Source organism: Phascolarctos cinereus, unplaced genomic scaffold (assembly GCF_003287225.1).
Source record: "Phascolarctos cinereus isolate Bilbo 61053 unplaced genomic scaffold, phaCin_HiC Scaffold_4;HRSCAF=312, whole genome shotgun sequence".
Lineage (NCBI taxonomy): Eukaryota > Metazoa > Chordata > Mammalia > Diprotodontia > Phascolarctidae > Phascolarctos > Phascolarctos cinereus.
Window position 1 is genome coordinate 319,304,021 of NW_027555847.1, and position 25,388 is coordinate 319,329,408.

Sequence of the window (25,388 nt, forward strand, 5' to 3'; positions counted from 1 at the left end):
TCATATGTGTCCCTCCAAAGCTGGATGAATACCAGGGGCAACTAAATAGTCTTCATTCATCTTGTAGGAGAGTAGAAGACCTGGATTGTGACTTCTGCTATTGCTATGAATTGTTCAGACAAAACAGGTCTGAAGAGGAAGGGGTTGCTTCTATAAAAGCGTCACGTTAGTTCCATCGAAAATCTAAGCCCTCTAGGGTAGAATCAGAAGACTGAATAATGGGATGTGGGCCTGAAGCTGAAAGTGGGACTTCCCAAAATGCTTCAGGGTTGTCTGCTTAGCAACCCCAAGTTCATGTCCCCTTGGAGGAGAATCTAAGCCATAGGGTGGTACTATGAGTCTGGAGGACGTTAGAACTCTAAAGGATGGTGGGAAGATAATTTTTTTAAAAATTATTTATGGATCCTGTGATTTTTCTTGTATTTTCTGCATTATCTTTGGGGTGGAATAAGGGCTTTACTCTACCCAAAATATGTGTTTATTACCTTGATTGCCTGTATGGAATCAGAGGACTCTTTTACCCATATATGTTAGGGCTTAGAGAAAAGACAAGCTATATTCAAATATATTTTGATATTTTCCAGCATCAGCCCTGGTTAGTGACTTTGGGCCCTTCTCTTCAAGATGTTGCTCAGTATGTGTAAGCCCAGAGGTGCTCGACCTCTAGTTACAGGGTTATGCTATTATTTCTTTGTAGTCACAGAATTAATGAGTATTGTGGTCAGAATAAAGTCTCTAGGCTGTTTCAAAAAAACATAAAATTTTGAGGTGGGGAAGAAAAACTCTTTCATAAGAATTTAGGATTTTGACTTTTTTTTCCCATCCAGTGATATTCCCTATTAAAGCTGAAAGGAAAAGAATCTTCTTTTTATTTCATCCTATGTGACCTTGCATGCCACTGAACTACCGTATCACTTTGTTCATGGCTTTCTTATGGCAAGAATGCTATAACTTGTATTATAGTTATTTGCACATATGTCTTATCCTTCTGCCAAATTATAAATGAGACAGTAGGAACATATCTTACTAGCACAGTGCATTGCTCAATAAATATTGTTGAATGAATGAATGAAATGTAACATTTTAGACTTTGAGGGGGAAAATTTGCTTCCCTTTTCTCTAAGTTCAAAGGAAAGCAAATGCCAGCTGTTGTCATCTCTTTCATTTGGCAAGATTGTCTCACTCCCAGACCTTTTGCCATGTAACATCAAAGAATCATTGGCTATCCAGCAGCCTGGCATCTGGGGCGAAGGACCAAAGAAATCTTTGATGTACCCAGGCTGCTGAAGCCTTTTTATGACGTGGAAGATTGGGCACTCATTTCTCCGACATCCATGTGTCTGCTGATGGAGCAGATGGTTTGTGGTGTTAGGTCTGTGACACATAATGCTATAGTCCAGGCATTTGCTTATTCCGTGACAGGAGTTAGGTGGAGTTGGCCCTAGTTTCCCTGCCTGCCCCCAATTTGTGGTTAGTGTAACCAAGTTATTGGATGATGAAGAATATGATAGCAGATGTAAAATCATGGCAGGGAGAAAAAGAAAGCAACCATGGAAATAGTAACAAATACATTTTTTAAAAAAAAGGTAAGTTAGACTTAGAGAGGATTTTGGCATATGTTTGGAAACAAAAACATGGCAAGGATTTTTCCCCTTCAAAAAATGTCAGATGGATAAAGATCATGTAAGGAGATACTTTATCCAGAATTAAACCTGAAAATTAGGACAGGGAGGATAATGGAGAAGAGGAGTCAGGCAAGAAAATGAATAGAAATCCTTGCCAAACGAAGAACTAGATCTTATAGGGAGAAGTGAAAAAGTCATGGATAGAAGGAGTCAACCATAAAGAGGTGTCAGTTGTTCAGTAAGAAGTCCTAAACCAGAATTGTCATAAGCTTCTCCGGATATTTAGAACCACACAGTGGCAGAGCTTTCGCTTCTGGGAGCCACATCTAAGTTTACCAGCCTCCACTGAAATCATAGCACTGTCTTCATTGAGACATGGCCCCAGGTATAGGTTTAAGAGGTGTGTTGGAAAGCCAGTTTTAAAAATTTCTCTGTTAAGTATTTACACCTCAGAAGGTGGCCAGAGCTGCAAATCAAGGCTCGATTGACTGTCTTGTTGATTGTCTAGACTTAAGAAAGTGATGGAGAAAATGTTAATAACAGAATAAACTTTAAAATATGTCTCTCAAATACATATATATGTATATATATATATATGTGCACACATATTTGTGATGCGTGTGTGTGTGTGTGTAGTTAAAAACATTTACCAGCATATCACTGGTTTAAGGTGAAGAATGATAGGGAGTTGTCAAACCAAGAAAGAGGTCCAGACTTCTAATGTAGCAACATTCAAGAATCTTCCATGCATAATTAATTTAAAAAATAATGAATAATATTTTATTTCCCAATTCCATGTAAAAACTATTTTTTAAACATTTTTATTTTGAGTTTTAAATTCTCTCCCTCCCTCCCTCCTTTTCTACCCTTCCTGGGACAGAAAGCAATTTGATAGAGATTATACATGTGCAGTCATTTCCATGCATAATTTAAAAGCAAACACCACCACAAACTTCTTTGCCGTTAGTTCTCCAGAAACTGTCCTAGATATTTGGATTATTTTTCATTAGTCCCAGATTCTGTAAGTTCTATACTCCATGGAAACATGTCCCATAAATATTACTATAAGTGATGTGAATGTTTTTGTTAAAGGGCTTTGAATAAGAAACACCATATATCTTAGTCTGGTAGTGAGGTGAATATATATTCCAATCAAGATTAGCATCAGGTCATCACACATAAGAGAAAGTGGAAAGCGTGTGAAATATGGTATTTAAACATGGGGTCCAAGATGGGGAAATAAGGACTATATTTCACATTTGTTTCAGTTCTGCTGTCAGTGCATATTATTCTTTCAGGACTTGTCTAGCCAGCTCTCTCTCCTTATCTGTCTTAGTTATTTAATATCTAGCTCCTAATACCGCTACCTAGATGCTTTGACAAACATGCCAGTTTACCACTGGAATAAAACCAAGGAAGAAAATTGTATCTTCTATGTCAGAGGCAGCTGTACTTGATTGCCCTAGCGAGCCTCTTGGGACTGACTGCCTTGACCAGAAGTGGTGAGCAAGTCCAGGAAAGAAAGGGGAAGCTTCTTTTCTCCATGATATCCTTTGCCCCCTTTCAGTCTCCTTCCTTAGCCCAGCAGTCTGGAGCTCCTATTCTCAGGCAAGTTACTGTATGCTTAGGTGTGGATCCTAAAAGTGTCAGATTTGGGAGGTAGCGTACTTACTGGTGGAATGAAGCTAAGACTGTGAAGATAAGATCTCTCTTCTCCTTACTGCCTCTTGGAGCCAGATGCCTCAGAAATGAAGTCCCACTTCTGGGGAAGATACTGAAATAGCAACATGTTCGGCCATTCAAGACCCTGTGAAAAAACCCAAGTCTTCTCTCTTTTTCCTAATTACCAGCAGATTGCCTCTATGGAACTGGACGGAGTAACACCAGTAGGTTTGGAGTAGACAGAGGAATAGAGGATAGCTGCCTCTAAGACCATTTCCCTTTTGCACAAACTTCTTCTTTCTAAAACATGGAGGAGTGTGCAAATAAAGTGAGCAGAAAGTAGAATATTTCAAAGGACAGATAAGTGTATTCATAGGGGGCAAACTAGCATTCAGTTGAGTTCAGTTTGGTCCAGTTCCACAAGCATCTATTTGAGAGTACTTATTTTATATTAGATGCACTCATAAAGGAGTATAGGAAATATAAAAAGAAACCAATTTGATAAACATTTATTAAGCACTTGCTAGAGCAGCTAGATGGCACAGTGGCTAGAGTGCCAGGCCTGGAGTCAGGAAGACTCATCTTCCTGAGTTCAAATCTGGCCTCAGACACTTACTAGCTATATGATCCTGGGCAAATCACTTAACCCTGTTTGCCTCAGTTTCCTCATCTGTAAAATGAGCTGGAGAAGGAAATGGCAGACCACTCCAATATCTCTGCCAAGAAAACCCCAAATGGGGTCATGAAGAGTTAGACGTGACTGAAATGAATGAACAAAACACTTGCTACACTATTCTAGGTGCTGTGGACACGAAGACAAAAATGATAAATCCTTGCCCTTAAGAAACTTATGTTCTACTGGCAGCATAGAATATGCACACAAATACAAGGGAAATTGAAGCATGACAGAGCACTCACAACTAGGGGGTCAAGGAAGGTTTCAGGTAACAGGTGGCACCTGAACAGAGCATGGAAGGAACCCAGGGATTCTGAAAGGCCAAGATAAGGAGGGAGGGTGTCCCAGAGTGTGGAGGCAAACTCCACCTTTTACCACTGCTTGGACCTGGGAACTTGAATATCAGGTTTAAGGAGTACACCTGTTAGTCTAGTTTGGCTGAAATATTAAGAGTTTTTAAGGGGAATACTTGAGTACTCAAATACCCTGTGATCTCATCGATTCTGGGGTTCCCACCAACAGTGCAGATTATAGACTATGCACGCTTGTCCATGTTTGACAAAAATGAGTCGCAGAGATCCATATAGTGTAACAGTGCCGCCCCTTAGCATAGGATGACCACCCAGAGGCTTTTCTTGATTTCTCTCAACATTGTGAGGGCTCCCGTGAAGGACTCTTGCTGTCCATCTGTCATTCTCTCAATCTTACCACATGATCAGCACCCATCTTCTTTTCCTATTATAAAATGACACCCTTGTCTCTTGTTTTAATTCAGGCATTGGTTATGTGTTACTGCCTGGAAATACCCATGACAAGCCTCATTACCCCCAGTGAGATGTTTGCCTCTTTTTTTTTTTTTTTTGGAGGCATTGACATTTTACCTCCCACTGCCTTATAACAATGGTATACTAATCTTATTGTAGAAATCATTAGTGTTATAGCCTTGACTTTCATGGGGAAGCTTGGGGCTTGTAGAAGGGCTCTGCTGTTTCCTGAAAGCAATCTGGCCCAATCTCCTTTTTTAACTGTGAGCGTAGTTCATTGCTGTTTGTACTGCTTGTCCAAGATTCACTTCCTATTAGACAAGTTCTATCTAAATTCATGTTGAAAATTAAGCAGGAGACATTCTTCTACTACTTGGTCTTTCCTGTGTAAATGGATAGGCCAAGTTGCTTTCAGTGATCACAAATCTTTTCTGAGACTCTGCAAATAGCTTGGGGCTTGATGCAATCAGCACAATGTCATTTGAAAACAAGAACCTCAGAGGATCTCTCAACGTGGACCTGTGCTGGACCTCCTCTATCACAGTGGCAAATACCTGTGAACAAAGTTATTTCAACTGTTACATATTCCAGCAAATCCTAAATGATCTTGATGTATGGATGGGAGATACCTTGCTAGAAAAGCGTCTCCAGGGCTGCATTATGTTCTGCTGATTCAAATGCTTTTAGTAATCATCAAACAATAAGCCTAATGGGAATCTCATATTCTCTTTCAGTTAACTGTGGGATAGCCAGGAATCTTAAGGGAGAGGCATGGTAGAAAGCGGAGAGGCAGAAACAGAAACAATATTCTCACTAGAGTAAACACAGATCATCTGAACAGGAAGAAATAGATGTGAACTTTGGAAACAGATTGAAAACCTGGCATAGAAACATCACATAGTAAAAAAGCAGTTCCATTGTCTAGACATCTGCTGAAGCTCTCACTCTCTCTTCCCAAAGCTAATAATTTTTTAACTTATTATAATGATGTCATAAGGATGAAATCATCCCTCCAAATGTGGAAGAACTAACCTGGAAAAAAAAATGTGTTCTGGACCTGCTTCTCAACAACAAGGAGAAATGTATTCCTGGTGGTGGGGAGGGAAATGGAAACTCTGGCAGGTCATGACCACTTCATCTTAGAACTGGTGATAAGGAAGGAGAAGAAAGCTGAGAAATAGGCAGCTGAATTGTTCTGTAGATTTGGAAGAATATGTTTCAAGAAGTAAAAAGAGAACATAGATTAGACCCCAGGAACTAAGTGATAAGTGATAAGCCAATAAGAGTGACCCTAGCTGCCCTTGATGAGTTCTAGTCACATGGACCAGATGAACAACCTTTTAAGGTACTGAAAAGAGTTGGCAGATGTGACTTCAGAGTCACTTCCAGTGATGGTTGAAAGATGATGGAGAATAGGAAAGAAGGGTAAATGTCTTGATTTTCACAATAGGAAAGAGAATATGGTCTTAAAATTATAGGCCAGGGGCCTTAAAATTATGGTTTTATTAAATGGATGGTTACTGAACTTCCAGAAAAGGAGAATGTGTTGATAAATGCCATCTTCATTTCATCAATAACAGGTCACATCAGACTACATTTGCTTCTTTTTTTGATAGTTACTAATCTGTCTGATCAGAGGAGTGTTGTAGCTATAGTTTACATAGACTGTAAGCACAGAATTTAATAAAATCTCTCATGAAATTCTGGAGGAAAAGATAAAAAGATTAGGCTAGATTATAGTACAATTAGGTAGTAAAAAATGATTACTTTTGACTACCTAATTATACTATAAGGGCTGAATCCAAAGAGTGATGGTTCAATGTCAACTTGGCAAGAGGTCTCTAGTGCCAACCCACATAGCAGAGGAATCATTACTATAACATGCTAGACAAATGTCATGCAGCCTGCTTGAAAACTTCTAAGGAGGGAAGAACCACTACCTTTGGGACAGCTCTAATTACTAGGAAGTCATTGTTGTTTTTACATCAAACCAGTTTGTCCCTGCAGCTTTGACGCATTGTTTCTTTTTCAAAATAAACCCATCAGGGATCTGTCCTGTGTGATGTTACCAGTGATTTAAATAAAAGTACAGATTACATGTTTATCAGATTTGCAAATAATTATCATACATTTATTGAAGAGTCAGAATAATGTGACCTCCTTTTCTCCATAGTGTTTGGCAGCCCCAAAGCCGGAGAAATCAAGCTCAGGTGTCAAGATTAACAGAGCAGGTGAAACAGAAGGTTAAAGGGGCAGGACATTCTAGGAGTTTGTGAACTTAAAAGAAATGGTTTTATATTTCAATATAAGTGGTTTCCTTTGTAATCCTATGTGTTTTATCTTATGCATTTAAAAAGCGTTATTCTGAGAAGGGGTGTGTAGACTTCACCAGAAGCCAACGAGCTCCATGACATAAAAACCTTAAGAACTCATGTTCTAGGCTATGGTGTTAAGGATAGTGAATGTTTTAGAAACCATGTTTCACGTATAGAGGCAGAATTTTCTAGTGAATAGTGCTGTCCAACAGTGGGAAAGACTGCCCCATGTGGCAGTGAGTTCCCTTTCACTGAAGATGCTGATGGAGATGCTAAAAGACCATCTGTTAGGGATGTTTTAGAAAGGATCCCTTGCTGAGTGGGAGGTTGTTCTAAATGAGATCTAAAACCCCTTCCAAGTCTAAAAATTCTACAAACAGATTTCAATTTTATATCCAGAGATTGAAGAGAACCTTTTACAATTATAAAGTGAGATAATAAGGAATGGTGTTTATTTGGCTTTCAAAATAGGGATGATTCATTTAAGCGTTCCAAGTCATGACACTGGTATAAAAGCCTGACAGCCAACAGGCTAATTCTCAGCCTGATTCAGCTTTAAAGTTTAAAAAGCCATTTATATACATACTGTGTTCCTTTAGCCTTACAGCTGCCCTGTGAGGTACTACTACCACTGATGTTATCATCCCCATTTTATGGATGGAGAAATTGAGTATCAGAGAGGATAAAAAGGCTTGCCCATAACTAGTAAGTCTCAAAGTCAGGGTGTGAAGCCAAGTGTCTGACTCTGGGCAGCTAGCTGGCTTAGTGAATAGAAAAGACTATGGCACTGGATTCTAGAACTGCTATTAATTAGATATGTATAATCTTAGTCAAGTTACATCAGGAACTCTCTGGGTCTCAGTTTCCCCACCTTTGCAACATGGAAATTGAAGTAGATTATCTCTAAGACCTTTTCTAGCTTAATTTCTGTGTCTATGAACGTTATCACATATTTTTAATAAATGAAAAAAACAACAACATAAGATAGGCATATATCTTGTCTCCTGATCTAGACAAGATCCCTATTAGTCAGTTATCCTGTCCCCACATCTCCCCAATGGAACATAGACTCCTTGAAGGCAGGTTCTGTTATCTTTTTGTCTTTGTATCACTAAATGACCAAATCAGTGATGGGAAAATAATAGGTGCTTAATAAATACCTGTTGAATTGAATTGAATTCTTCCTACAGTCCTCTAGTAAATCATGAAGTAGCCAGGAAGTGGAAGTTTTTCATGGAAGTTTTATTCACACTCATTGTCATACCCCTCCTAGAAGAATAGCTCCTGAAATGGATTTATGAATAATAGTATTGTAATTCCTTTTTCAGCCTCCTAGCAAGCAAACATAACCTTTTAATTTTACAAGTAAAAAATAAATATAGACAGTTCTAATCACCTCTGAATTAAAACAACAACAACAACAACAACAAAAACCCTTGTTGTATAGAGCTGGGGCTCATCCTCGTATTTCCTTGGTGGCATTGAAAATAGAACAGTAAACACGGTTTTTCACAAGAATATCCCAAGGTCCACTGCAAATATTAATTCATTGTTCATGGTACCCCTGGAAAGTACAACAGGAAAATATGATGTTTGCTTAGGATCTTCCAACAGTGATTCCTGTGGTCTGGGGACTGATCTTGGGAGTTTAGATTCACTAATACTATTTAGCATTTGAATAGTACTTACATTAGATCAGCAATTCACATAATAAATACCCCAGTGGGTTTGCAGTCCAGGATGAAGATCAGCACTTTATAAATGAGAAATCTGAGTCTCAGAGACATGAAGCAGTTTTTTTCTTCCAGTGCTTCAGAGAACTCTGAGCTACTAATTTCTCTGTTTGTTCTCAGATTATTGGACTACACTGCCTTCCAGTAAACAAGGTTAATTAGTGCTTGGGGTGTTAGAATGAGGAAGTGGATTTTCATTAAGGAAGTAGTAGGGGCTTAATAAATGCTTGTTGATTGATTGGGGGAGGAGGCATACGGGTATTCTTTTATTTTTCAATTCCTTGTCTAACCAGAGAACATTTTATGTCTCTGATTCCCCTATGGTGGTAGGTAAGTCTTCATGGATCCCAGATCAACTATTTGTCTCAGCCTACTTGTAACTTAAGAAGGACAGGGAAAAACAAAAAGGTGAGGAAAGCTCTCCTGTGACTTTGGTAGTTTTCTTCTGCTTTTCCTCCAATTTGGCATCATTTTTAGTTCTTTCCATTTCTGAGCTAATAGATAAGAGGGTCATCTATTCATCTGCACAGATGGGAGCTAGTATCAACACACATACACTTTTGCTGTCCTGGCCTTCACCCTTGAATGTCTAGCTAGGTCAGTTTTAGAATCTTAAAAAAAAAATGTTCTTTTCTTCCTCCCTTATCTTGTTTTTTCTTCTCTGTGTGCACGTTTACTCCCCCAATGAACTCTCTAGGGCAGAAATTGTTTTGTTTTTTCTTCTTCCCAGTGCCTAGAAATGTGCTTTGCACCTGGTAGGCATTTAACAAATGTTAGCTGAATTGAATTTTCAGATTCATACTCAATTTAAACCATTCAAGGGAGAGAGATTTCAAGAAGAGTGTGAGGTATTAGTACCAATGGGATAAATACTAGAACTGGCCCCCATCTTGTCTGCCTACTTTGTTTTTCTTAAGTGTCTTCTGTTTGAGAAGAGGAACCACAAGATCCTGATCCCCAAAATTTCAAAGACTTTCCCAGTATCAACTTTGGCAGCTAAGTAGTGTCTGCCTGGCTTGTATTTGCAGCTTCTAGAATGTCCGTTCGATCAACAAGCTTTTATGAAGTACCTAATGAGTGCTAAACATTGTGTGCAAGGTTTTGGGCATACAAATATAAAGAATGAAGCAATTTCTACTCACAAGGAATCCATACTTCCGTTTTGTAGGCTCCCCCACCAAAATTTAACTTTTTTATGTGCTTAGTCATTTTGAAAATGGTTATTGTTTTTTTTTTTCAGCAAGTGGGATGCAAAATTAAATTAATATTTTTGCTGTTGTTTGAGATTTCTTGAGAATGTACACAATCACTTTTTAAATGATTCTATATTCCTAGTCTTGAGAGACCTGATAGGAATGGACAGTGAGACAGTGAGGTGTAGTGGAAAGATCAGTGAAATTAGAGTCAGGGGATGTAGGTTCAAAGCCAGCTTTGCTACTCTGTGATAAGTGGGGTAAATCATTTCATCACTCTGAGCCTGTTTCCTCATAACCAAAATGATGGAGGTCACCTTTTAAGGTCTATAAGCACACCTGAAGTAGCTTTAGAAACTCAAACACTGAAGAATTACTTTTCTCACAATGACATTAACAGTGGAATCATTGGCAGCTGCCAAAGTGAAAATGAATAAAGTTGAAGGTTCTTCTCTTTTCTCACTTAATTATTCCAGAAATCCTAGAACCTAAAGAACACGGATGATTGAATTCTGGGGTGAGATGCTTAATGAGGCAGAAAACCCAAGAAATGATGTTAGAATCCCTGAGGGTTTTATTCTGAGGTGCCTCCCAAGCCCAGGATGTACTGAACATTATGTACTTCCCTTCTCTTTCCCCGGTTTTGTCCTTCCCTCTCCTGAACCCATCATCTTTCTTCTGTGGGCTGGGCTGATCTGGACTCAGCTCAAGGTATCTTCAATGTCTGTCCATGTTGTTAGCTGTTTGTTCCAAAGTCAATTTTTGGTCATCTAGAGTAATGGTAGAGGGAAGCAGCATGAATAATTGAAATCCACAAGCAATCTCCAAAACTCATTTTAATAGATATTTTCCATTTCTTCCTCCCATGAATTCTATCTCCAGGGCTGCTGGAAAAGCAGCTGATTGGTTAATTGGCATTTCATCTCTTTCCTCTTGACTTTTCTCTCTGTTTGGAGGTGATACTGAGGAGAAAGGGAAGAGCCAAAAGGTAGGTAGCCAGATGGGAAAAACAAAGACAATATACAGTCACCAACTGAGAGAGGATCTGGATTCAAATTCTGTTTCTGATGCATGCTTCCTTTGTGACCTTCAATTTCATTATCTGTAAACATGAGAAATCATAGAATCATTGATGTAGAGCTAGAAGGGACCGTAGAAACTAACAAGTCCAAACCTTTTATCTTATAGATGAGGAAACTGAGACCCAGAGGTCAAGTGATTTGCCTAGAGTCATAGAATAATCCTCTTTGAGGTAGGATTTGAATTCATGTCTTCCAAAATCCAAGTCCAGGGAGTTGGACCAAGGGGCCACTGGGGACGCTTCCAGCTCTAGATCTGTGGTCCTATGAACCTTTCATCAATTTATTGTCTTCATAACAGCCACAGCAGAAAAGCATTCACAAATAAGATGCTCTGAGCAATAGTAACATTTATTTTGTCTGGTAAGCTAGTGAACTGAGGCCCTTTTAAAGCCTCACCTCTATGATTTATGAACCTACTGATTCTTTGTTTACCCACAAGATTTTCATAAAATTTAACATAGTATGTTTGTTTTAACATACTATCATAAGTCAAGTCTATGAACTCTTCTTTTTCAAATGGAATGAGACGAAATATGTCATAACTGTCTGACAAACAGTTGTTTTGACATACTGTCAGAAGACAAATCTATTAACCATTCTTTTCCAGATGGAATAAGACCAAATGTATCATATATGTCTATAATACATGAGTTTTTTATCTATTCATGTTCAGAGATATCTAAGTCTTTAAAATAAAATTAAAATTCTTCCTGTAAACTGGTCAAGTGATTAATAAACAGGTCTTTATTTCTTTCTGTTTAATTCACAGGGCAGGTATGTTTCAGTGGGGAAACCTATCAATTACTTTGTAAAATTTATTATCCATAGTTCTAACTTTTTTTTATAAATTACATTCACTATCTTTACATATCACATCAAGGAATGGATTTGAGGAATTTGCATTAATTTAGAATAGTTTTTCAAAAATATTTACCAAATATTCAAGTTTCAGGAGACACTTTTTTGTCATGAAATGAAGTCATCTTTTCATTTCCTGGAAGACTACACACCTTTGGGCTTCATCATGACCCCACACCAGGTAGCTTTTCTCCCTCCACTTTCCTTTTCAGTCTTCTTCTCTTGGGTTGTAAGCTCCTTAAAGAAGATACTGTCTTTCTTTTTTGTATTTGCAGCCCCATCCCTTAGCACAGTGCCTGGCACACAGTAGGTGCTTAATAAATATTTTTTTTCTCTAATTTTTTTGGAGGGGCTAGGTAGTAGGGTTAAGTGACTTGCCCAGGGTCACACAACTAGTAAGCCTTAAGTGTCTGAGGCCATATTTGGACTCAGGTCCTCCTGACTCCAGGGCCGGTGCTCTATCCACTGCACCACCTAGCTGCCCCTTAGTAAATATTTATTGACTGAATTTGCTTTGCCTTCATTATCATCACTAAGAAAGAGGGAAATTTCTTGAGGTCAACATACTCTTTGAAGTACTTTGACACAAGAAAGCCAGAACATTTTCCCAGGTTAAGTAGAAGTGCCCTATTCCCCCATATGGTCACAGCTTTGAAAAGAGCCTTTTTTTTTTAATGGGCTACTTTATTAATGAAGTTGATTACTGTTGTAACAACTTGCAAAGCTCTATGTAGTTCTTCAATCATATTTCTTTTATTAAAAAGTGACTGTGAAGCATACAATATATCCAAGTTTCATGAAAGGTCACATTTAACTAATGCTCACAGAACTGCATTTCATCCCAACATTGCACTCTGTCGGGGCAAAGCCCAATACAGTTCTCTAACTGCTTATCATTTTCAGATTTAAAAGTCTGTCACTAATAATGTTAATTTCTATTGCTTTTATGAGGTTAATAGGTCTGCAGAGTAACAAATCTTCTCTAACCTCAGTGTCATCAATATAGTGTACACATGTAATCAAATTTTTAGCTACATCTGTTGTTTCATCCATATGTGATACAAAATTGGAAGATTTTAGTTTCTCAGTGGATTGATCATTAAGGTCTTCAGACAAATGGGCATTTCCGTTTTCTACCATATTCTCTGCAAGTGGGACCTTTTAAAGCAGCTTTATTTATGATTTATTTGTTGTTTGTCCTTTGTTCTCAAAGACAACCATTATGATTTACCAAGAGTGGTTTTTTCCCTACCATCAAATGAGCAATTCTGTAAGAAGCTTTGTCTGGTGTATGCAGTCTTTTTGATGTCACGGTAATGGTTTTAAAAATTGTTTTTAGATAAATGGGGGCAGAGCCAAGATGGTGGAGTGAAAGCAGTGTCTTGCTTGAGCTCTTCCCCAAACCCCTCCAAATACTCATAAAAAATGGCTCTAAACAAATTCTGAAGCAGCAGAACCCACAAAAAGACAGAGTGAAACAAATTTCCAGCCCAAGACAACCTGGATGATTGATCAGAAAGGTGTATCGCGCCGCCGGGCTGGGAGCGCAGCACAGCGCAGCATGGGCGCGGAGGCCACAGCAAACCTGGAGCAGGCCTCAAAGGATGAATCTGGGGCAGCTGTGGAGGTTTCCAGACTCCTCAATCCACGAATGCCAAAGACAATTTAGAAGGTCAGTGGAAAAAGTCTGTTTCTGTCAGTGATCAGAGAGGAAGGTGGGATCTCAGCTTCATTCCCCAAGAGCGTGGCCCTGGGGGGGTGCAGCTGCTTCCCGAGCTTCCGGCCCACAGACTGAGGGGGAATTCAGTGGCTGATCAGAGAGGGATCACAAGGATCTTTTTGCCAGTGCTGAGGCAGGAATCTCTTGCTTTGCCCCTGTTTGGATCTGGGTCACAGTTCTGGGCAGTGGTGCTGGGGTGAGGAGGAGTGCTGGCATGGTGAAACTTGTAGTGGCTGTGGAGAGGAACCCCTCCTCACAGTTATGGGACAGAAAGGAATACTTGTGGTCACAGGCCAGGAAAGGAGTAAACACCTCGCCCCTTATCATACCACCTTGGAAGAACTGAAAATTTACAGGTCCCTACAAGTATCTCTGAAAACAGCTACACAAACCCCTGAAGCTTGGGACAGTACACTGTCCACATTGGAAGCAGACTCTTACCTTAACAAGGAGTTTAAAACTCAAGTAATTGGCTGGGATCATGAGCAAGCAGCACAAAAAGAGTCAGACTATATTATCTTACTTTGGTGAAAAAGAAGATCAAAATATACAACCAGAAGAAGACAACAAAATCAAAGCTCCTACATCCAAAGCCTCCAAGAAAAATATGAATCAGTCCCAGGCCTTGGAAGAGCTCAAAAGGGATTTTGAGAAGCAAGTAAGGGAAGTAGAGGAAAAACTGGGAAGAGAAATGAGAGTGATGCAAGAAAATCATGAAAAACAAGTCAACAGCTTGCTAAAGGAGACCCAAAAATACTGAAGAAAATAACACCTTAAAAAACAGCCTAACCCAAATGGCAAAAGAGGTCCAAAAAGCCAATGAGGAGAAAAATGCCCTAAAAAGAAAAATTGGCCAAATGGAAAAGGAAGTCCAAAAGATTACTGAAGAAAATACTTCCTTAAAAATTAGAATAGAGCAATTGGAAGACAGTGACTTTATGAGAAATCAAGACACTGTAAAACAAATCCAAAAGAATGAAAAATTAGAAAACAATGTGAAATATCTCATTGGAAAAACAACTGACCTGGAAAATAGATCCAGGAGAGAGAATTTAAAAATTATTGGACTATCTGAAAGCCATGATCAAAAAAAAGAGCCTAGACATCATCTTTCAAGAAATTATCAAGGAAAACTGCCCTGATATTAGAACCAGAGGGCAAAATAGAAATTGAAAGAATCCACAGATCTCCTCCTGAAAGAGATCCCAAAGGAAAACTCCTAGGAATATTGTAGCCAAATTCCAGAGTTCCCAGGTCAAGGAGAAAATATTACAAGCTGCCAGAAGGAAACAATTCAAGTACTGTGGAAACACAATCAGGATAACACAAGATTTAGCAGCTTCTACATTAAAGGACCACAGGGCATGGAATATAATATTCCAGAGGGCAAAGGAGATAGGATTACAACCAAGAATCACCTACCCAGCAAAACTGAGTATAATCCTTCAGGGGAAAAAATGGTCATTCAGTGAAATAGAGGACTTTCAAGCATTCCTGATGAAAAGACCAGAGCTAAACAGAAAATTTGACTTTCAAATACAGGACTCCAGTGGAACATGAAGAGGTAAACAGGAAAGAGAAATCATAAGAGACTTATTAAGATTGAACTGTTTACATTCCTGCATGGAAAGATGATATTTGTAACTCATGGAAACTTTGTCAGTATTAGGGTAGTTGAAGGAAAAAAATTGTATGTATGTATATATAGATAGATAGAGGGCACAGGGTGAGTTGAAGATTAAGGGGTCATATCTGGAGAATAAAATTAAGGGATGAGAGAGGATGATACTCGGAGAAGAAAGGGAGAGGTAGAATGGGGTAAATTATCTCACAAAAAAAAACAAAAGAAAAGTCTCTCACAGTGGAGGGGAAACAGGGGAAGGTGAGAGGGAATGAGGGAATCTTATTCTCATAGGATTTGGCTTAAGGAGAGAATAACATACACATTCAATTGGGTATGGAAATTTGTCTTACCCTACAGGAAAATAGGGGGAGAAGGGGACAAGAGAGCAGGGGGATGAGAGAGAGGAGGGCAGATTGGGAAAGAGGGTAATCAGAAGCAAATACTTCTGAGGAGGGACAGGGTCAAAAGAAAGAATAGAATAAATGGGAGGGCAGGATAGGATTAAGGGAAATAGAGTTAGTTTTTCACAACATGTCTACTAAGGAAGTGTTTTGCATAACTGCACATGTACAATGTATATTGAGTTGCTTGCCTTTTCAGTGAGGGTGGGTGGGGAGGGAGGAAGGGAGAAAATTTGGAACTCAAAGTTTTAAAAACACATGTTTTAAAAAAATGTTTTTCATGCAACTGGGAAATAAGAAATACAGGAAATGGGGTACAGAAGTCTATCCTGCTCTACAGGAAAATAGAAGGGGAAGGGGATAAGAGAAGGGAGGGGGGAGAGATAGAAGAAAAGGCAGAGCAGGGGAAGGGGTATTTAGAATGCATGCCATCTTGGGGTGCGGGGAGGGGTGAGAAATTTGGAACTCAAAAACTTGTGGAAGTGAATATTGAAAACTGAAAATAAATAAATTTATTAAAAATAAAAGGAAAAAAATAAAAATTGATTTTATTTATTAAAAGCATCAAATTTTCTTTGTAAAAAAACTTATCATGTACATTTTCAAAATATTTCAAGTTTGTTTTTGGTACCGTGTTATCTATTGCTAAAGCATTCAGACAAGGCAAACCCAGTGATCTTTCCTCTTCCTAAATAATAGTACTTATAAATCTCAGTGGCAAATATGGTGAATCATATTTTCTAGAATTGTACTTTTTCCTTTTGTAGCTTTCTTTTTTTTTTTCATTTCTGCTACTGTCTCTATTGACTTCACTTGTAGTGGTTTCAGCTGCCCCGATGGATTTTTGCCTCATATAATTTATGAAGGAATGGTTTCACTTAAAAATTAGAAAAAATAACAAAAATGGGAATTAAATTTGAATTTCAGTGTTGCAAATCATTCTCTATGTTTCCTTTTCTTTAAAATTGAAGATTTTTAAAGCCAGGGTATTTTCTTATACTTAAAAATGAGTGACATGAAGAGATATGGCAGATATTTTGATACTTTTAACTTCTCCACAAAGATTGTTTAAATTTGAGTTTGGGTTATCCAGATACAAATTCAGCAGATAATGAAATGACATAACTCTGTGTCATGAGCCTGTTACCAAGTAGTGGTGGCAGATCAGTCTAGATGTTTGGGGATTTGATGTGGGCTACTCAAATTTGATCATATTTACATGTATTAAATAATCTCTGCTGTGTTAAATAACTCATTGCTATTCGAAATGTGACAGTCTTCTTTGACTTCCATTTAATTTTCTTTGAAAAAAAGCAGATGAACAATGTAGTTGTGCTTGCAAATATCCAGTAATGTTGGCCATTGCTTTGGCCTGTGTTCTGCCCACCCACACCCCCACTAACCACCCCTTAACACCTCTTTCTTTTGAAAACTGTGGGAGCAGGGACTATGCTGTTGTCATCTTTATATCACCAGGGTCTAGCGTGGGGTACTGTATAGAGCAGGTATTTCACCAGCATTTATTGAACTGGATTTTAGAAAGTAATGCCAATAATAGTAACTGACTTTTCTCTAGTGCTTTAAATTTTTCAAATCATTTTACATATTACATCTTATTTGAGTCTCATCACAACTTGGCAAGTTGTACAGGTATTATTATCCCCATTTTGTGGATGAGGAAATGGAGGCTCTGAGCAGCTGGAGTCATCTGCTTATAGTCACACATCTAATAACTGTCAAAGTTGGGCTCTCATCATCCATGTTGTATTCCCTTATTGCTATAGGAAAATTGTGTCTGGATCCTCAGCCAGTTTAAATAATTTTAAATGATTTAAAATAATTGATATTGGGATGGGCAGCCAAGTGGCACAGTGGATAGAGTGCCAGGCCTAGAGTCAAGAAGATTCATCTTCCTGAGTTCAAATCCAGCCTCAGACACTTACTAGCTGTGTGACCCTGGGCAAGTTACTTAACCCTGCTTGCTTCAGTTTCCTCACTCATAAAATGAGTTGGAGAAGGAAATGGCAAACCACACCAGTATCTTTACCAAGAACACTCCAAATGGGGTCATGGAGAGTCAGACATGACTGAAAACGACTGAACAACATTGGTATTCAGAACAACTGGCAGGAACAAGGCACAGGCAGAGAGAAAGAAAACAAAAGGAGAGAGATCCGGAAGGACTTAATTTTACATATAGGGAAACTGAGGGCCAGAACAGCTAAATGACTTGCCAAAGGTCACATAGCTAGTTAATAATAGAACAGGGACTGGAACTCAGGTCTTCTGCCCTCTGCCATGGTAGCAAGGTTCTTGGAATAATACTTCTAACTAGCAGGCCATACTATTTCACTAGAAGCTCTTAGCAGACGCGTTATGGTATCGGAGTTTAGGCTAGGTATCAAATATATGTCTCTAAGGGTAACTTCTTTTCACTGCTCCAGGCCCTCAATTTTGAGGCGACCAACTTAGCTAAGATCCAGTTTGGTCTTCCCTCTTCCCAGTGGCACAAGTTATACAAGTGGACATAAACATTATGATTAAAAACTGGATTTTCTTTTTCTTTTTTTCCCCCTAATCTTTGTGCTCAACAAAACTCAGTGGCCACTTTTCGCTAGAAGGGCTTTCTTGTGTAACTTCCTTCTATCTCTGCCCTCATTCATGAATTTGTAAGTTCATGGATTTGGTGTAAGAGTAATTCCTTTTTCTTTCCATTGTAATGCATGCTCCGTATCAGGCTGAGCTCCCTTTGCGTGTGGCAGTGTATCAGATGAAAAGCATAGTTTGACTGTATTGTGTGAGAAAGAAGGATGTTTGGAGGGAAAACTGCCTTCCCTTTTGACTTGCCTGTCAATTCCATATGCCTGGGGTCCTTCCGGCCCAGCTCTTTGCACTGCCTCTCCTTTTAATTGTTTGGAACAGCCACTACATGAAGTCAATTAGCAAGCAGTTATTAATCATCTCTCCTATTCCTAGCACCTAGTGTGGTGTCTGATACATAGTAAGTACTTAATAAATAGGTGCTGATTGAATGAATCTACATGTACTGCACGTGTCTCCTCCTTGCTCTCCAAATGTTGCTGTCGCTGCCTGAGAGGGAGGAAAGAAACAAAGCACCTATTACATATCAGGCACTTTACAAATATCCTGTTTTAGCCTTACAACAACCCTGGGATGTAAGTGCTATTATCCCCATTTTGCAGTTGAGGAAACTGAGGCAGACAGATTACGTGACTTGCTCAGAGTCACTCAGCTAGTAAGTGTCTGAGGCTGGATTTGAACTCCAAGCCCTGCACTCTCCCTGCTTTGCTGCCAACTTCCTTAGGTACCGGGTGGGCACCAGAACCTAAACTGCATATAGTCTCAAAAAACTTGAAACACTATCACACTATGCTAGCCTCTATCCGTACCAGTGTTCACACTTTGCAGGTCCCCATAATTCTAGTTATAAGCACACTATTCAAGGGACTTCCATATCTCCAAGTGTCACACTAGCTACACCTTTACTCTTATGGACCTTCAAATAGATCCTTGCCCTTCCCCATGCCATAATTCCACTTTCCTCACTCAAAAACTTCTCCATCACTTATATATCCTGGTTGTACTCCACTCATTTAGTCACACTCCACACTTTGTCACAAACACACCTGAGAGTTAGAATTCACTACTGCCATACCAAACGCAATTGCTAGGGGTAAAGAAACAAATTGACACTGTTTAGATAACCCATGAATTTGTTGTGGACATACCTAACAGCCACAAGATGTTATAGTATATAGTAATGTATACTATAATATAGTATATGATATAATTATGATATACAATACAGTAATAAATAATAAAATAAAATGACCCAGCCTCCCTCACAAAGCAGCCTGCCTTTCAACTCAGGTGACCCCATAATCTTCACAGAGAGAGTGTTCAGAAGAGAGAAAGGGAGGAGAGGGTGGAGAAAGGAGAGGATGAAGGAAGGAATAGAGGAGAGAAAGGATAGAATCTTGGAAGATGCTCTCACGGAATCAAAAGGAAGAAAAGGAACCAGTGAAGGGGACCAAGAAGGAGCAGGGAAGTAGGAGAAGAAAAAGCTGTGGGAAGAAGCCAAAGGAGGAGAGAGAATCAAGAAGGAAGGGGTGTTTATCAACATCAGTATTTCAGAGAGGTGTAAGAGGATGAGGACTGAGAAGACACTGCTCTAAGAAGTATGTATGTGTGTGTGTGTGTGTGTATGCATATATATATACACACACACACACATATATATATATATATATACATATACATACATACTGTGTATGTGCACACATAATAGACATATCAATGAAAAGACTGTGAAGTAAAATTAAGTTGCTTTCTTTCATTTATTACTATTAAAAATCAGAGATGGAGTGCCCTGGGGAAAAAATTGACTTTCAGAGTGAAAGCATGTCCTCTGAACTTCGTTTGTCTCCAGTGATGTGATTTTGAATCCTTGTACAGGCACCCAGAGAGAAGACTAGAGTTCAAGTAGGCTGGGGTGGGGAGAGTGAGTGAGTGGTTGAGGATGACATCCAGGTTACCAAGCTGGATGTCTGGGAGGATGATAGTACCCTGGAAAATAATTGGGTAGTTAGGAAGAGAGGAGGGTTTGGGAGGGGCAGATGGGTTCACTTTTGGACATGTTGAGTTTAAGATGTCTATTGGATATCCAGTTTGAGATGTCTGATAAGTGGTCTGAGAATGTTTCATGGGAAAGGAAGGCACTTGGGGACCTGGGGATGAAGTAAGAAAGATTTTTTCTCCTTCAGAGAACATAGAAGGTGTTTTTAAAGAGGTTGCTCAGCCTGGAATAGAAGGTAGATTCAGGGTGGATCAAAGCAATTGACTATAGGTAGCCTCTGAACAAAACTATTTAATGCTACTTTGGAACCTCTGTGAGCAGAGACCATTCCTAATTGTAATGTAGATTGACTTGTGAGCGTCATTACCTATAAATCATCCTCATTCTAAAATTCCCCTCATTGTTGTAGTAAAGTGTAACTTTATGAGCATGTGCTGAACAGTGTGATAGCAAGTAATCCTGGAAGAAGAAGAAAAAAATGATGAAGCCTGGGACTCAGGATGTGCCTTTTGATGATAGAAAGCTCCCTCCATTTTGCTCCTGAGGATTTCTGTACTCCTGGGACATTGGACATAGTGGGACAAGTCAGGATGACTGAGATGTAAGGATCTATTTCATCAGACCAAGATTTAATGAAATTGTTCTTGACAGCAGTTCTTTTAGGGAACGTATTTAAAGAAAAAATATTAATATGATTAAGTTAATAATATACCCCAAACAAGTAATAGTGGAGTGGGAAAAGCACAGTGCTGGGAGTTAGGAGAGCTGAGTTTTCATTCCAGCTCTGCCACTAACTAGCTGTGTGACATCATACAGTTCCCTTCACCTCCCTGGGCCTTGATTTCTTCATCTGTCAAATGATGAGTTGGACTAGATGACCTTTAAGACTTTTTCCAGTTCTGACATTCTGTGATTCTAAGTCACTTAATAAGAGTACTGTAATAGAACCTGTCAAAAGCTGTTATAATCATCCAGAGGTGGTGGTACAGTGATACTGAATATGCCAATCCCTAATCAGTTGATAGGGGAGTCTAAGTGGCACAGTGGCCAGTGTGCTGGGCCTCATCTTCCTGAGTTCAAATCTGGCTTCAGATACTTACTAGTTATGTGACCCTGGGCAAGTCACTTAAGCCTCTTTACCTCAGTTTCCTCATCTGTAAAATGAGCTGGAGAAGGAAATGGCAAACTACTCCAGTATCTTTGCCAAAAAACAAACAAAACAAATGGAGTCACAAAGAGTCAGACATGACTGAAATGACTCAAAAACAACAAAATGAGTTGATGACTTATTGAGTTTTCACTTGCTTCAAATGTACTTAATATTGGTGGATTTTTATATTTAGGGAAATGACTTCATGCTTTCTTTTTTACCTTCAAAAAATTACTTGAATTTTCCTTCTAGAGGTTTTGTCCTGGTTGACCTAACATTTTTTCTTCTATATTCTTCTTGCTGTCATGGCAACCCATACGTAAACTTTTTTAATCTTTTTGAGTGATACTATATCTATACTGGTCTACAAAATGGACAAATATGTATTTGGCTATCAAGCTTTTTGCAGGTATTGAGAGTATAATGGTGAGACTGGCCAATGAGGACGCAGCTCTTAGAACATGTTCTGATTTGATCTTCCTTGATGGGTTATATAAATTTTGTTCTAAGCACTAGGTCCTCATTGGCCAATCCCTCTGATTCCTGAGGAAGAATCCTGATCTTCTTCCTACCTTAAATGCCCTGTTTCTTCCTTCCATTTCAAATAATAAATGTGAAACGCCCTTTAGAAAGGAAAAAGCACAACATGAATACAATATTTTAATTTACTTGTTTATTTATTACTATTTATTACCATTAGTATTTTAAACTATTATTTTTTATTATTCATTACTATTATTATTCAGTGCGCTAGTGCCAGAATTCTAAACAATCTAAAGTACTCGTCCTTCCACAAGGTTATTTTCAAATCATCTTTTAGCCCTTAGAGGCAAGTAGCTTCTGACCATTTCTTTTCATTTGACCTAAGGGGTGGAGGGGGTTCTGTTAGTTTGGTTAGTTGGAGCAAACAGAAGGAATGGAAAGGAGAAAACCAATTCAGAGGAAAGAGGAAAGTTAACTGGGAAAACAGGAGGGTGTTATAAACCAGGAAAAGAGACCACAGAGAATGCTGAAAACCAGATTCAGAATTCTGTAAAAGCAAACAACCCAACATGTATTAAATTAACGTCACATTTTGTAATGTACTTCATTGCAAAATCCCGAGTGTTGAGCTCCTTTAAAGGAAGGGTTACCAGTTTTAAACAATAACTCCCTTAGATGTATGATGGGAGGAACAAAGTAGCTCAGTGACGCATGAAAATCTAACGACTCTGTCAGGTTGGAGCTATTCTTGGGGCTGTGGTCCCTAGGCATGCTGATATCAGCATTAATGATTCAAAAGAGTGTTCAAGAAGCCAGACATGGTACTTTTGTGAATTGCCTTTACTGGATGACAACAAGAGAGAACAAAATGGCGTATGTGCCAAAGGGCTAGATTAATCACCCATCTGTTTTGCTGGGTCTGATACACATTCAGGTGTGTACCTCTCTTGAAATTGTAGCCCCAATTTGGTTGGGGCTTGAGCCTTATTCACTGACCCAGCTTCCTTCTGGTTTCTGCTTTGAGGTGATTGAGGGAAAAACCTGAGTGGCTCCTGGGCACTCAGTTGTGATTGCCAGAATGAAAGAGCACCGCTTTGCACTTATGAGATACAGACCACAGAGTGGAAATTGCCCACAGATGAGCAGTAATTTCAGGGCACTGTGACTTTTTCCGTCAGTCATCTGCTATGGTGAGAGGCCTGTTCATTGTTTGAAGCACCTGACATCACTCTGTAACACAATGGGAATCACTGATCTCTTGGGAGAAGGGGTAAGGGGTGTCAGAAATAATTTATGAAGAAAAAACCATATTGAAAACTTATGATTTGGTTTTGTAATACTCTATAGCTGGCTGTGTTTGGGGAGTTTGGCTACTATGTGGAAAAAGACAGACAGACACAGACAGAAACGTGAACAGGAAAATTTTTCTGGAATGGTCCAGAAGAGTCTTGGCTTTTGTTTCTGTAAAACTTCATTGAATCAACCATTTCCATTTAGTGCAGTATCTCTGGCATTAACATATTCAGAGGATGGCTGGGGTAGAGTCCATTGGCTGCCAACTTTCCAGAGTAATAGTAATGAAAGTTGAACCTCTGTTGGGGATGAATCTGCATGGGAGAGGGTGCCTTTCAGAATGTCTTCTGCCCCAAACTTTTAAGAAAAGTTGTTCAGGGAAAAATCTTTTAAAAAATAAGTGAAATAATAGCAAAGACACAAAAAACCATGTCAGAATATTTGAAGCCAAAGCATGTCAGATGGTTTTATTTCCTAGCAAACAAGAAATTGAAAGATTTAGTCTTTAATTTTTAGAAATGGAAGACAGAATTTAGGGAACTTAATAATAATGGCCAAGTTTAATTACTTAGTTTCTTTCAGGAAAATGAGATGAAAATGAGTCATTTATTCTTGGGAAACATGGACTGGAATAAGTCATTTACACTCTACGTAAAGATACTCATAAGAAGAACACAGATCTGTCAGAGCTATGTACAGTTTATTTAACTTAACTAGTCTTTACTTAAAAGACAGCCTTTTTCTTATTCACAATCTTTTTTTCTTAATGGGGTGTTTGGTCCTTCCTTCAAAATGCCTTCAACACGTCCAATCTAATGCTCAACAAACCTCATGTGTTCTGTCTTTTATTTAGCAGGTTTCAACCGCGGAAGTACGAATTGGGCCGATGAGACTGACACAGGATCCTATTCAGGTATGACTTAATTTCATCAGGTCCTGGGTGTTGAGGCTCTGAATATTAAGGTTATATGAGCCACACAGAATTAATTATATTAGTGCATTGGGCAGGTATCTGTTGTCCTGGCCTTTTCCAGTGCCTAGCATGGTGCTGGGAATGCAGCAACATGTCCCTTTAGTAAATGTTGAATTACAATTTCAATTCTAGTTCATGTTGCCAAGTGAGATAACAGTAGACATGGAAGCTCTTTGAAAAGTTAAAATCTCCACATTGATGTAAGAAAGCTCAAGGAAGAATATAGAAATACCTCATAATATTTGAAGATAAGTCAGCCTTGTGGGATAGGTGGACAGGGAGCACAGAACTAGGACAACTCTTCAGTTATAAGTCTGATCTGTACCACAATGGAAGGGCGAAGATTACCTTTGTCCTTAGACCATGTAGCCTGAAAAAGAGATGTGTGCTAGGTAATTAAGGCAGGGCCACCTTCAAAACTGTTGAAACAACCCAGATGGCAGGATCCAAAAGTTATCATTCTAACAGCCTGGCCTGCTGAAGCCAACAGTTGTATCCCATTCTCAGTATGGTTCTATGGAATAATACCAGTAAGAGGGAAGACTTGGTGGGTTTCATGTTGTTCCATCCTAGAGCTTCCCAAGCAACAGCTGGGACATAAACAGAAGACATGAAAGTAGAGAATTTAATAAACACTGCTGACCTTCAAGGACATTATAGCCACCAAAGTGCAGAGTTATAACAAAATCAGAAAAACCAGTTTTTGCCCTATAGCAGGGATTTGACTAAGGGTAGACCAAGGTGCAGAGTTATAAAAAATCAGAAAAACCAGTTTTTGCCCCATAGCAGGGATTTGACTAAGGGTAGGTAATTTAAAGAGCCCCAACAGCACTTGTCTTCCTAAACTCAGGAAAAAGACCATATGGAACCTGGTAGTAGGGCACGGATGGAGCCTAATGATAGAGTGGAGTTCCAGTCATGGGACGCCAGGCAGCAGGAGTAGGGTGGGGAAAAAGAGGGCTCCCGCTAAGGGATCACATCCACATCTGAGGTTATACATCTGGCAGGACTGAGTTCTGGTCTGTTGTAGGGGTGAAGGAGGAAGCTCTGCCCTGGCCCGATGAATTGCTACCTCAGGGTGAACAGCGGTCAAGGGACACCTCATAACACATCTCATCTCCTTATTAGGGAGTCAGAACAGGTGCCAGCTATCCTGGGGATTAGAAGCAGGCCTCCTGTCATGATTGGTCCAGGAGAAAAGGGATTATAAGGGGGACAAATCAAAAGGGAGAGTGCCAC

General features: G+C 39.2%; 1 protein-coding gene across 2 annotated transcripts in view; it reads left to right on the forward strand.

Moving 5' to 3' along the window:
- PDE8B (phosphodiesterase 8B) overlaps positions 1–25,388 on the forward strand; it is a 344,612-nt gene that overhangs the window by 170,711 nt on the left and 148,513 nt on the right. For both annotated transcript variants that reach the window (XM_078153161.1, XM_020998444.2), the window contains exon 2: positions 24,030–24,089. In XM_078153161.1, the coding sequence (XP_078009287.1) occupies positions 24,030–24,089 (60 nt within the window). The remainder of the gene's footprint in view (positions 1–24,029; positions 24,090–25,388) is intronic.